At 52.3% G+C, this 11,834-nt stretch overlaps 1 protein-coding gene across 1 annotated transcript; it reads right to left on the bottom strand.

The window, feature by feature from the left end:
* Window positions 1–938: 938 nt before the first annotated feature.
* On the bottom strand, window positions 939–10,972 carry LGI4 (leucine-rich repeat LGI family, member 4). The gene is made up of 9 exons (XM_006899683.1): window positions 10,803–10,972; window positions 10,406–10,477; window positions 10,017–10,088; window positions 7,972–8,043; window positions 7,793–7,864; window positions 7,408–7,577; window positions 2,876–3,040; window positions 2,265–2,770; window positions 939–1,253 (listed from the first exon to the last, which is right to left on the bottom strand). The coding sequence occupies exons 1-9, from the start codon at window positions 10,970–10,972 to the stop codon at window positions 939–941; spliced, it is 1,614 nt and encodes a 537-aa protein (XP_006899745.1).
* Between the last annotated feature and the right edge of the window lie 862 nt (window positions 10,973–11,834).

The raw sequence follows: 11,834 nt of genomic DNA, 5'->3' as shown, positions 1-11,834 counted from the left end.
CCTGACCTTCTGGAAGGTTCTCTGAGGCAGTAAATTGCACAAGAGGAAAATACCCATCCTTCTTCCTCCATGGAGCAGCTGATGGACTCCAACCACCAATCAACAGCTGCTCCTTGCTGCTAGGCCACCAGAGCTCATAGTCTCTAGGAATTGGAATTAACTCCAAGACAATAGTTTGGTTTCTGTTTTAATCACAAAACCCCCACAACCAAAGTTACACTCCATTAGACACCCTCACCAGAGCCATCAAAGGAAAAGTGCAACCCGAGGTCTTCCCCATGCCACTCATGAAAACACCTTCTCCCAGTGGTTCCGCAATCACAGGAGGCCAGGTGCACGTCACGTTTATCGAGCACATGCATTTTCTAGTCCTAGTCTCTGTCCCTCTCCGGTGAGGGTAACCCCGGCTCCCCACAGAACTTTCTGGGGGGTGGAGGGGGACCGCATCATTCCCTGCGCATGCGCATAAGGGGTAGGGCGGAATGACGTCATGGCGGAGCTAAAAACGATTGGTCAGATTGATTGCGCTGGAAAGGGAAAAGGAATGTTATCACCTCTTCTCCTTAATGGGGTTGGAGCGAAGAAGATGGGAAAGGTTGGTGGAGCGGGTCAGAAGAACTTCCATGCCTCGTGGAGCTCGGCACATTCCCTGCCCTTTATGACTTAGGTCTTCCCATTTCATTCAGAGATCCAGCCTGAACCCCCAAGTCGCCTTCACCGGGGGCGGCTGGCCCCAGCACAGACTGCAGGTCCAGGAGGACTCTCATTTCTCCATCCTCCAAGAAGTGGCACCTGTGGCTGGAGAACTTGGTCCGTAGGCAGCATCTCCCAGGACCAGGTGCCATCCCAAGCTGGGCCAGAAAGCCAGAAAAGGGTTCATCTAGAGGACTGCAACACCCACCTCAGCCCCTCCATCATAGCCAAAGTCACATTTGGTATCAGGCGCTGAGGTCTAATTCGCGCACCCTGTAGATCTGCGCGGGGCCTTTGAAGCATGCAGCAAAGAGAAAGCGCTTGCCCGCCATCACCACGTGGGCAAAGGCTCGGGGGGCCACCAGGGCGGGGGGGCCTAGTTCCTGCAGTGGCTCCAGGAGCTTCTTGTCGGGCTCAAAACGGAAGACGTGACTGAAGGCGAAGTCGCTGCCCAGGATAGCCAGCTGGTCCTTGGCGATGAGCAGGGGCTGAAAGACGTGGGCCCCACGGGAGGGCAGCTGCTGCAGGAGGCGGAACATGGAGCCATCCCAGCGCATGACCTGCGTGCAAGGCAGTTGGCAGTCAGGGCCTAGGGCCCCCAAGCGCCAGGGCTGGGCTGCCTATGGTCCTGCAGGCTCTGGATGGCGTAGGGGCAGCTTAGAAAAGGAAGTCCATTTGCAATTTACAGCTTCAGAAATAAGCTGCCACCAATCTTGGAGATATTTTTGAGCTTATCTCTCCCTCAAACCCCACACAGAGTCAGTGAACAGTGGATTTGTACGGTTTTTGTACAAGAGTCATGTATTTCTCCTACTGTCTGCACCCTGGTTCTGCCCATTTCTCTTCTACATGGACCACTGAAGCTGTCTTCTTCGTCTCTGGTCTCCTTACCATATATTGCTGTCTCCAAGCCAGACACCTGAATCTGCCCAGTAGCCTCCTAAGCACACATTCCCACCTGGCTTACCCCAGGTAAAAGCCTGGATTTTTAGGCCTCCTCAAAGACTGGACCATTTGAGAAGCACAGGGAAAGGAGCAGGACAGAAGGACAGGGAGTTCTGGAGGAAGGGAAAGGCTCAGCTCCAGCATCAATCTCGGGGGGTTAGAGTTTCAGAGTGGGGCTCGGCGTGGTTGTGGTTCAGTGGTATTGGAATATGTCAGGGTGAGGACTGGATTTAGAGCATTGGCACTAATGTTAGGGTTGAAGGATCAGGTGAGGTCAGTCTTGAGAGACCTTGTTGGGCTGGGGTCAGCTTTCAAAGGCCACCATTGGCTAGAGTGTAAGGTCAGTGTGTAGGCAGGGCCAACCGTGTAGGGAGGTCAGCATTACAGAGTCAAGTCTGACTCTCATTCACTCACTTCCATTGAGTCCTAACCAACCAGCATGTTTGGAAGCTGTAAATCACATGCAAGGACATTGGCCATCTTTCTCCTGAGGAGAAGCTGATGGATCTGAACTGCCTCCCTTTGGGTTTGCAGAATAACTTCTTACCCATTAGGCCACCAGAGCTCCCTCAGGTCTGGCTAGAGCACCCCATGTCCCAGCCATCCCCACTGGGCCCCAGCCTCACCATGGAGTCCCCGATGTAGCGGGTGAGGCACAGGAACACCTCCCCACCAGCTTGGAAGTGGTGTGTGGCGTAGACATCCTCGGCCTCGGGAATGTCCGTGCGCCTCTCGAAGCGGCCCCCCGACCAGTGGAAGAGCACAGGCCGCTGCGAGACAGAGGCCAGCAGCAGATGGGGCCGGCCATCCAGCTCCAGGGCCTCAGCGTCTGTGTCCCGGTGCCAGGCATGCAGGCTCTGGCGCGGGTAGAAGCCAGACCCGTCCCGGCACAGCAGTGTGGTGCTGCCTGCCTTGGATGCATCGGCCACCACGAAGCAGGGCTGCTTGTCCAGCCACAGCAGCTCAGCGTCATTGGGTCGCAGCAGCTGCCGTGGAGCCAGGGCCTGCATCAGGGCTGGTCGCAAGTCTGGGCTGTGCTGGGCCCACAGCTGTGACCCGCCCCACAGCCGAGCAGCCAGCACATAGAGGCATGGGCCTAGCACCAACGGCTTGCAGGACACCACTGAGGGCGCTGGGGGGCAGGAAGGCAGGTCAGGCAGGCTGGCCAGATAGGACACGGGGTCTGGGTGCCGGGCACAGGATGGGCTGAAGGGCAGGAAGGTGGAAGCGGACTCACCAGACAGCTCTTCTTTGGTTTGGAAGCGCTGTAGGCCATAATCCCAAGTGAGGACCAGACAGCGGCCTGCGAAGGGCTGTGCCAGGATGACATGGGGTTCCCCCTGGTACGAGAAGGACTCCACACCCAGCGCAGACTCCCCGACTGTCTGGAACCGGGACAGCTCTGGGGGATGGCAGGAGAGAGGTAGGCACCAAGGGATGACCCCTCATTGTGGACCCTCAGTTTGCACATCTGTGAAATGGGGACTGCCATGGTGCTCACCTCCTAGGGACCTACAGCCAAGTCTTTTTAGCTCAGCTGTGTTGGGACAGCAGAGCAAGTTCTTTTTCTAAGCCACATGGCATCATCACCAGAAACAGCAGGCTTACTCATTCATGGAATTGCACAACCTCCCGAGGAGGAACATTGTGTTATTGGATCCACTTTACAGAGAAAGTTAATTGTCAAGGGGAGCCAGTTGTCTAATTGAAGCCATGCCTCCCATCTTCCACAATACAGGGTTTAAGCTGGGGAAAAGCGTCCCTGGGAGAGGCCACATTTCCCCACTACAGTTGTATTTGACCATATGGAGACCAAGTTCTTAGTGGCACAGGAGTGGGAATGACAGGTACAATGCTCGCCTCACTCACTGGCAAGAGCATGGTTTGCCCTGCATATGGTCTTTTTTTGCCACAAGCTGGCATACGGCTCTGGAACAATCCATTTCTATCACAAAAGCAAGGACACTCCCTCTCATCTAGAGAGCTCACCTCAGACTTGTCTTCTCTACCTCGTTCTCCATAATGGAGACTCCTTGTTACAAAAAAATTTTTTAAAGCTATCAGCAGCTTAGCTGTTATAGTAACTGATACACACCAAGATCCCTGAGCTTGTTAGTGGTGGTGACACACAGTTGACTCTAGAGTACTAACACTCCCGTTTATATCCTGGAGCGTGATCGAGCTGTCAGATTGGAGCGGTGAACCAAACTACCAAGGGAGTCCACTCACAAGAGGGTCTTTTAAAAATGTCCATCTGTTGATAAATTATGGTACATTCACATGATGAAATACTATGCAGACACAGGATCAATGATTTTATAAATTACTACCTAACTTGGGAGGGACTGGAGAGCATTATGCTGAGTGAACTAACTCAATCCCGTAAGGACAAATATTGTATAAGACCATTAATGTAGAACGAGTATGAGGATCCAAGGGGGGAGGAGGGTGGAAGTACAGGGCTGAGGATTGGCACGGGGTAGGGGGGCAGGCAATAGTCATAGGGTCGCACAGTTTGATGGGTGGAGGGAGGTGGGGCTGAAGGAAATGAGAAAGCTCCAGTGTGAAATACAATGTATATGAACTTGGTAAAGAAATCAGTATTTAAAAAAAAAATCCATCAAATTCTGTCACTCACCCCACTGCTCAAAGCTCTCCATGACTTTCATGGTCTTTACTATAAAGTTCACTCTCCTACCTGTGGCTTTTACAGTGCTGCACGGTGAGGGCGCTGCTAGCCTCCAACCTTATCTGTGCCCTTCCCTTCACCAAGCTTGTATCCTGTGCTTGTTTTTGCCCAAACAGGACAAGCTCTGCCTCCTCAAGGAGCGTCCTTCTCTTTTCAGCGCCACTCCCTTGGTTCTTAGCAAACCAAGCTCTACTGCCACCTCTTCAGAGAAGCCCTTTCTGATCGCGCATGAAAGTTAGAAACCTCCCTCCTGTTAATCTTCTGCATTAGCCCTGGTTGTTAGGTGCCATTAGGTTGACAATGACTCAACAACAGATCTAAACCGTGTCCCATGCTGTGCTGTCCTCATCATCTCTGACATGTTTGCTGCACTGTGTCAATCCATCTCGTTGCAGGCCTTCCTCCCTTTTGCTGACCTTCCACTTTTCCAAGCATGGTCTCTCTTTCCAAGGAATCGCCCCTCCTAACAACATGCTACACTATGTGAGAGGAAGCCTCACCATCCTTTCCTCTAAGGAGCACCATGACCCTCTAATCCATGACTGTGGCTCATTCTGAGTCACTGAGACCCTGCAAGTGGTTTCTTTCTGAGGTTGAAAATCTTTAAAGGAGAAAACGCCCCAGCTTTTTCCTGTGGAGCGACTGATAGATTCGAACTGTTGACTTTCCCCCATCATGCCACTGGAGCTCACTGCAAATATGCACTGCTGGTGGTTCCACCTCAGCAAATCTACAGGATAGGGTAGAAATACCCCCTAGAATTTCCAAGGCAGTAAATCTTTATGGAAGCAGACTGCCTCATTTTCCTCCCACGTAGCAGCTGGTATATTTTGAGCTACCATCCTTTTGGTTAACAATCCAGTGCTTAACCCATGGCCCACCAGGGCTCCTTATATTTATCATAATTTATAGCATCCACTTATCTATACAATGTTTTATTTTATGTTTATCTCCCTTCATCCCCAAGACTTTGAGTCCCAACAGGCCAGGGTACAGGGTCACCACAGTGTCCTTATCTCCTTACACAAGATAGGGCCCCAAGTGGAACTGAGTGAATGTTTTCTAAATGATTGTCTACTGAGGAACCACAAAGTTAAATTCTCTTGTTTAGTGAGTCATGTAGACCAAAAATATGCCTTACACTGTGACAGCAGTGTGCAGGCGCTGTCTGTGGACAGCAGGAGAGCCCCTCGCCTGGCCCTGAGCTGCCGGCACAATTGCTGCTGGGCTTGAGCACCATGGCGGCAAACACCGTGTCAACCTATCAGGAGTAGTTGCGAAGTGCCTTCGAGTCACTTCTGACTCACACCCTGTGCACAACAGAATTAGACCCCGTCTGGTCCTGTGCCAGCCTCACGTTCTCTGCTGCACTCACACACATCGTGGCCGTCATGTTCAGTCCGTCTCATGGAAGATCCGCCCTTCTTTCTCTGACCCTCCACTTTTCCCAGAGTGATGTTCTATTCCCAGAACCAGCCCCTCCTGACAACATGCTCTAAGTATGTGAGATGAAGGCTCACTGTGCTTGCTTCTGAGGAGCACACTGGTGGCACTCTCCTCAAGACAGATGTGTTCGTTCTTCGGGCCGTCCACTCAATATTTTCCACCAACAGTACGATTGTAGTTAGATGCCATGGAGTTGACTACAACTTGTGGCAGCCCTATGAGCAGCAAACGTGAACTCGGCCCTGTCCTGTGCCATCCTCCCCATCCCTGGTATACATTGCTACAGGTGGGTCGAATCATCTTGTTGAGAGAGTGGAACCACAGTACTTCTTAGAGGCAAGGATGGGAACTTCATCTCGCATGCTTTGGAATTATTATTAGGAGAGGTCAACCCTGACATCATGCTGGGATAGGGGGAGGGTCACTGAAAGAGAGGAAGACTACAATTGGGAGCATTCGTTTCCTAGAGGCCTCAGGATTCAGCTTAAATGGCTCCTTTTTCCGGAAGTCCCTCTCGATCTTCCGCTGTATCTGGGCCTTGTTCTGTCTGGGCTCCAGCAGTTTCCAGGATCCCCCCACCCCAGCCCCATCACTCTGCCTGGGTGCCCCACCACAGCCCTGCCTCCCTCACAGCTGAGTTCCCTGCATTGCTCTGGGCCTACGTTCTTGTCGCTGGAAAGTCAGTTCTGACTCATGTGTGCAGAACAGAACCATCTCACAGGGTTTCCAAGGCTGTGGTCTTTAGAAACAGATTACCAGGCCTGTCTTTGAGGCTCCTCTTGGTTGCCAAGCAAGCTTTCAGATAGAGCCCTAAACCATCAGCACGTCCCGGGGACACAGTCCAAGGCTTGTAAAAGTCAAATCACAGCCCATGGCCATGGAGTTGGAACCACTTTATAGCTGACCCTTCTGTGGGTTTTCAGAGGCAGTAAATAGCCTGGGAGGAGACGGTCCATCTTTCTCCCATTGAGCAGTCGGTAGATTTGAACTGAATGCCTTTGGGTTGGCAGCATAACTCCTTACCCACTAAGTTACCAGAGTTCTCATAAGACACTAAAATATTCCTACAAGAGCAAGATGAAAATAAATATAAATAAGAAGATGACGTACATGCAATTCTTAGCACAATTTAAAAATGGTCAGTTTTATATTAACCACAAGAATGGTGTTGTACACTGTTGAGCTGGAACTGGCCCATAGTTGACCCTCCAGTGGGTTTTCAGAGGTGGTAATTGCAGGGGACAATATTGGTCAACTTTCTCTAACAGTGCAGCTGGTGGATTAGAACTACTTACCTTTGGGTTAGCAGCACAGCTCCTTACTGCTAAGCCACCAGAACTTGCTAACAACAAGATCTTCTAAGGGCCACCTGTTCTAAGCCCTGCACCTAACACAATTGTCAAAAATGGTTGCATTTTCATGGCAACCCTAGGCCACTGTTTATTATGTCCATTTTACAGATAAGGAAACCAAGGCTCAGGGAGGCGATATTGCTTGCACAAGGTTTCACAGCCAGGAAAGAACAGGGTAGGGAGTGATGTCAGCCTCTTGGTCCTGAAGCCATTTCCTCTGATCACCCTCCTTTTCTGAGTGGCCCCCATTACCCCCACCCACCCTGCTGGGAAAACTCCCACCTATGGCTTTGCACTTGAACGTCTTGGGGTCGAGGTGGTGGAGCTGCAGATGGGCCAGGGCGGTGGGGCCTGCGCAGGCCCCCGTGCCCACGCTGGCATTGACCGCGGGCATCCACTGCAGCAGCCAGAGGATCCGGCAATCACACTGGAACGGGTTCCCACGCAGGTCCCTGGGGCAAAAGGCCAGGGAGGAGCTGCAACCAGGCCTTGACCTTCTGGTCACGCTGCCACCTCCTCCCGAGGGTGGGGCTCCACTGGTACCGGAGAACAGGAAGCATCATCGCTGCCGTACCCTCACGTGCCACTCCAAAGTGACACAGGCACCTCTTCCTCCTTCAGGGCTCCCCAATGCCTCCCGCCCCCGCCCAGACCCCCTGATCCTCACACATGCGTCAGGGTCTCCAGACCTCGGAATAGGAATCTGGGAAGGGTCTCAAGCTGGTTGTTGGCCAGGCTACTGGTGAGGAAAAGAGAAGGAGGAGGGACTATCAACAAATACCCTAAACTACACGGTACCTGGGGGGGGGGCGGGCACGGAGGAGGGGGGACTACGCATGTACGCACAGGTGTGTGAGTGAGCGGAGTCCTCTGAGAGCGTTCTTGGAGATGGAGCCAATCTCATTGTCTTCAATGAAGCTGTGGAGGGAAAGTGGGGTGAGGGGGAGACCTTTACTCCCCTGCTATGGCCTCATGGTGTTAGGAGAACTCACCACACAGAAGCCAAAGCCAATGTAAGTGCAAAATCCCAACCCCAGAAAAGGCCCCTGGTAACCTCCCCTCACCAAGGTCCCAGCTAACAATCTCAGGAGCCGAGAAACTTGCCCTCTGGTCATTGCCAGCCTACCCACGAACACTACCCCTGCTACGGTTAGCACAAGCCCTAAACCAACATTCACTGTCCAACTTTCGGATGCATTGGAAACAGCTCAAAATACCAGGGCTTGACTGAGTCTTTAAACTAAGTTGGACACTGAATGACAGAAGAAGAATCAATGCCTTTGAATTTTGATGTCAGCAGAGTATTGACCAAAAGAATAAACAAATCTGTCTTGAAGAAAGTGCAACCAGAGTACTCTGGTTGACAAGGATGACAAAGGATGGCGAAAGTTCATCTCATTTACTTTAGGCATATTTTCCGGAGGAACCAACCCTTGGAGAGCGATACCATCTAGGAAAGGGCAGAAGGTCAGGGAAAGAGAAGACCCTTAGCCAGGTGGATTGGCACAGTGACCACCACAATGGGCCGCAAGCAAGCCAGAGATGATGGGGGTGGTGCTGGGCAGCACAAGAAGGTTCAGAGCTGTTGTCGATGGCGTTGTTATGAGCCGTAATGGATTTGGTGGCCCCTGACGACGACAACAACAACAACAACAAACCGGCATTGTCAACACCAAACCCTCCACCACTCATGACATCACTAATATTGATGCTTCTACCACTGCCCTCAGAACACATGCAACAACTGTATTATCACCACCATTATATGCTGATACCACCACTGCCAATGTAGTTACCAATATCACCCTCATCACCTTTACCATCACCACCAACAATTCATCTACAGCAGCAACAATGATAATTATTAACAGTATTACAACTTTCAAGATTAATATCAACATAACTGCCACCATAATCATCAGTGGTGTTGTGTGTCATAGAGGTGTCATCGAGTTGGAACTGGCCCAAAGCTGACCCTGCAGTGGGTTTTCAGAGGCAGTAAATCACACAGGAGGAGATTGCCCTTCCTTCTCCCACAGAGCAATTTGGTGTATTAGAACTGCGTGCCTTTGGGATTGCAGCGCAGCTTCTTACCTCTAGGCCACTAGAGTCCAATACCAATACTGCCATTATTATGACAAATCACAGTAGTAGCACCCCGACACCATTATCCCAAACACTCACATCTTCAGTTATTACGATTTCCTACACCACCACCATCCCCAAACCCAATACTGGTAACATTGTCATTATCACAGCCACCAACATTCTACCCATAGTATCACCAATACCAATTGACCAATACCAATACCATAGTTACAAATCCCCTGTAACCAACAACGCCATCTTTATCATCAGCTTCTGATGTCATCGTCTTTATCAATATCGTCCTCATCAATAACACTGTCACCTCGCCACCATCAGCAGCATTAAGATCACCACTTGTCATTATCATCACCAATATCACGAATGCCAGCATCACTGGCATGGAAACTATACTTGCCATTGCCACTACCCCTGCCATCATCGATAGCATCACCCATCATCAGCACCGCCATCAATACTATCACCATCGTCTAACTCACAGGTATTTCTTGTTCATTTTCTATCTCTAGCCCCTTCACACCCTCCCTGGGCTCCCTTGAATCAAACGGGACAGGGAAGAGTCTATGGTCATCTGCACCCTTTGGAAATCTTGAAGCATAGAACAGTGACATAAGCAGGCTGAGATCACCAGCAGCTCCCCCCTCCCCCCAAGTAGCCAGGGTTCTTATCCCTCTAGAGAGGATCCTTATATTTTCTCCCCAGGTTCCTAAACTCCTACCCTCTGAGAGCATAGCACCATCCCATTGTCCCCAGATTACCACGTGCTCAGCCCTGGTCTCACTCACAGGTACTGCAGGTGGGACAGGCCTGCAAACGCATCATCCTCGATCACGGAGAAGGAGTTGGATGTGAACAGGCTGGCAAGAGGGCAAGAAAGGAGTTTTTCCAGAGTTGTTGCCCCCACTAGCACTTAGTCTGGGCTCACATCCTTTGTTCACATGAACACAAACACAAACACACATTATGTGGGGGGTGACTGCACGTGGACACAATGCTTTCACAGAATGCGAGCACGCATGCACGGCGCGCACACACACACACACACACACACACACACACACACACACACACCTTGCCATGAGCATGGATACTCATCCCAGCTCTGGGTGTGAACACATGCCCCACATGCACCTCCATCCATGAACCCCACTCTTTAGAGCTAGGTCCCACTCACAGCAGGTGCAGTGACGGCATCTTCAGGAAGCTGCCAGCCTTTAACTGCGTGACTCCAATCCTCACGAGAGAGCTGGGGGACGCGGGCAGTGGTGAGGGGTAAGGAAATCAGCCCCTCAAGTGCTCCAGCCTTGTCCTGGAGCCCTCTCCTGGCTGGAAGAGCCCTCACGTGCCACCTGGACCAAGGTCTTAGGTGTAGCCCTGCAGGAACTCCGGTAGCACTCAGCCCACCCTGGACCCTCAGCGCTGCCCCTGCCCTTCAGAGTCCCCACTTTTCTTCTCCCTTCCGGAAGGCCCCATTCAGACATTCCTCTGTGGCCCTCACTTCCCGACCTGGAGTACCCCATTCTTCCGACCCTCTTCTCTATCTTTAGGCCCCCAGAGGGCCTGACACTCACAGTGACAGCAGGGTTGGGGGGAGGCTCTCGGGCAGGTCCGGGGAGCCCTCGCACAGGGCTCTGTCTTTGGAGCAGGAACAGCGCAGGGAGCATTTCCCCTTTGCGGATCTCCAGGCCACCTGCACCCCTGCCCCAGCCAGCAGTAGCAGCAGAATGCCTGTCCCTCCCATGCCCCCTCACCCCACCCCCGTCTGAAGCTCTGGCTTCTCTCTGCCCACCCACCCAGACCGACCCACGTTTCGAGCACTACTTCTCCCCTGCCAGGCGTCCCTCCATCCTGCCAGCTGACTCACGGGTCCCTGGCTCCCCTGTTCCTTCTCTCTCTGTCCCTCTTTCAGACTTTATCACTCTTTATCTCTGTGATGCTTAATTATCTGTGTATTTCCCCCTCTTCTCCCTTTCTGTTTCCTTTTTGTAGTTCGGATCTTGTTAGTTTCTCTCTGTCGCTTTATTTCCCCTCTGTCTTCCTCCCTCTGCCTGTTTCTCTCTATCTCTCTGTTTTCCGTCTCTCAAGATTTCTTTCTGTCTCCCTCTCTCTGTGTACTTCTGTCTAGTATTCCTATTTCTCATCCTCCGCCCTCCCTTCGCTCTCTGGCCCTCCCTTCCAGTCCCTCGTAGTTTCCACACCCTTTGTCCCTGCTCCCTGAAGGTTTGGGAAGGGGACTCAGTGAGCCCTGGCAGGGGAAGGCAGGAAGGAGGAGGGGGTCAGAGGACTTCGTAAGGGCCGCCCTGGGGCCTGTGGGAGGGGCCTCCAGGGACCGAGGCTGCGGCATGGCCACTCCCAGACAGCCCCCTGCCCTGACTACACCCCTTCACCCCACCGAGGGTGTGTGATGAAGATTGTCGTTAGGGTGGGGACTAGACGGTTCTGCAGGAGTGAGGGCGTAAAAGAAGAGGAGGCCACTTGGGATTGAGACTGCCCACTGGCCACTCCCAGCAAGTTCCCAGTCCAAGCAAGGGGTGGAGGGCGTGGCTAATGCGGCTGGTTGGGGGCGGGGCAGGTCAGGCTCAGCTACTCCCTCTGGCGGCTCC

This window comes from Elephantulus edwardii, unplaced genomic scaffold (assembly GCF_000299155.1).
Source record: "Elephantulus edwardii isolate Elephantulus edwardi_28Jun2011 unplaced genomic scaffold, EleEdw1.0 scaffold00266, whole genome shotgun sequence".
Taxonomy (NCBI): domain Eukaryota; kingdom Metazoa; phylum Chordata; class Mammalia; order Macroscelidea; family Macroscelididae; genus Elephantulus; species Elephantulus edwardii.
Note: the sequence above shows the minus strand (reverse complement) of the source record. Positions and strands in the feature narration are given on the sequence as shown.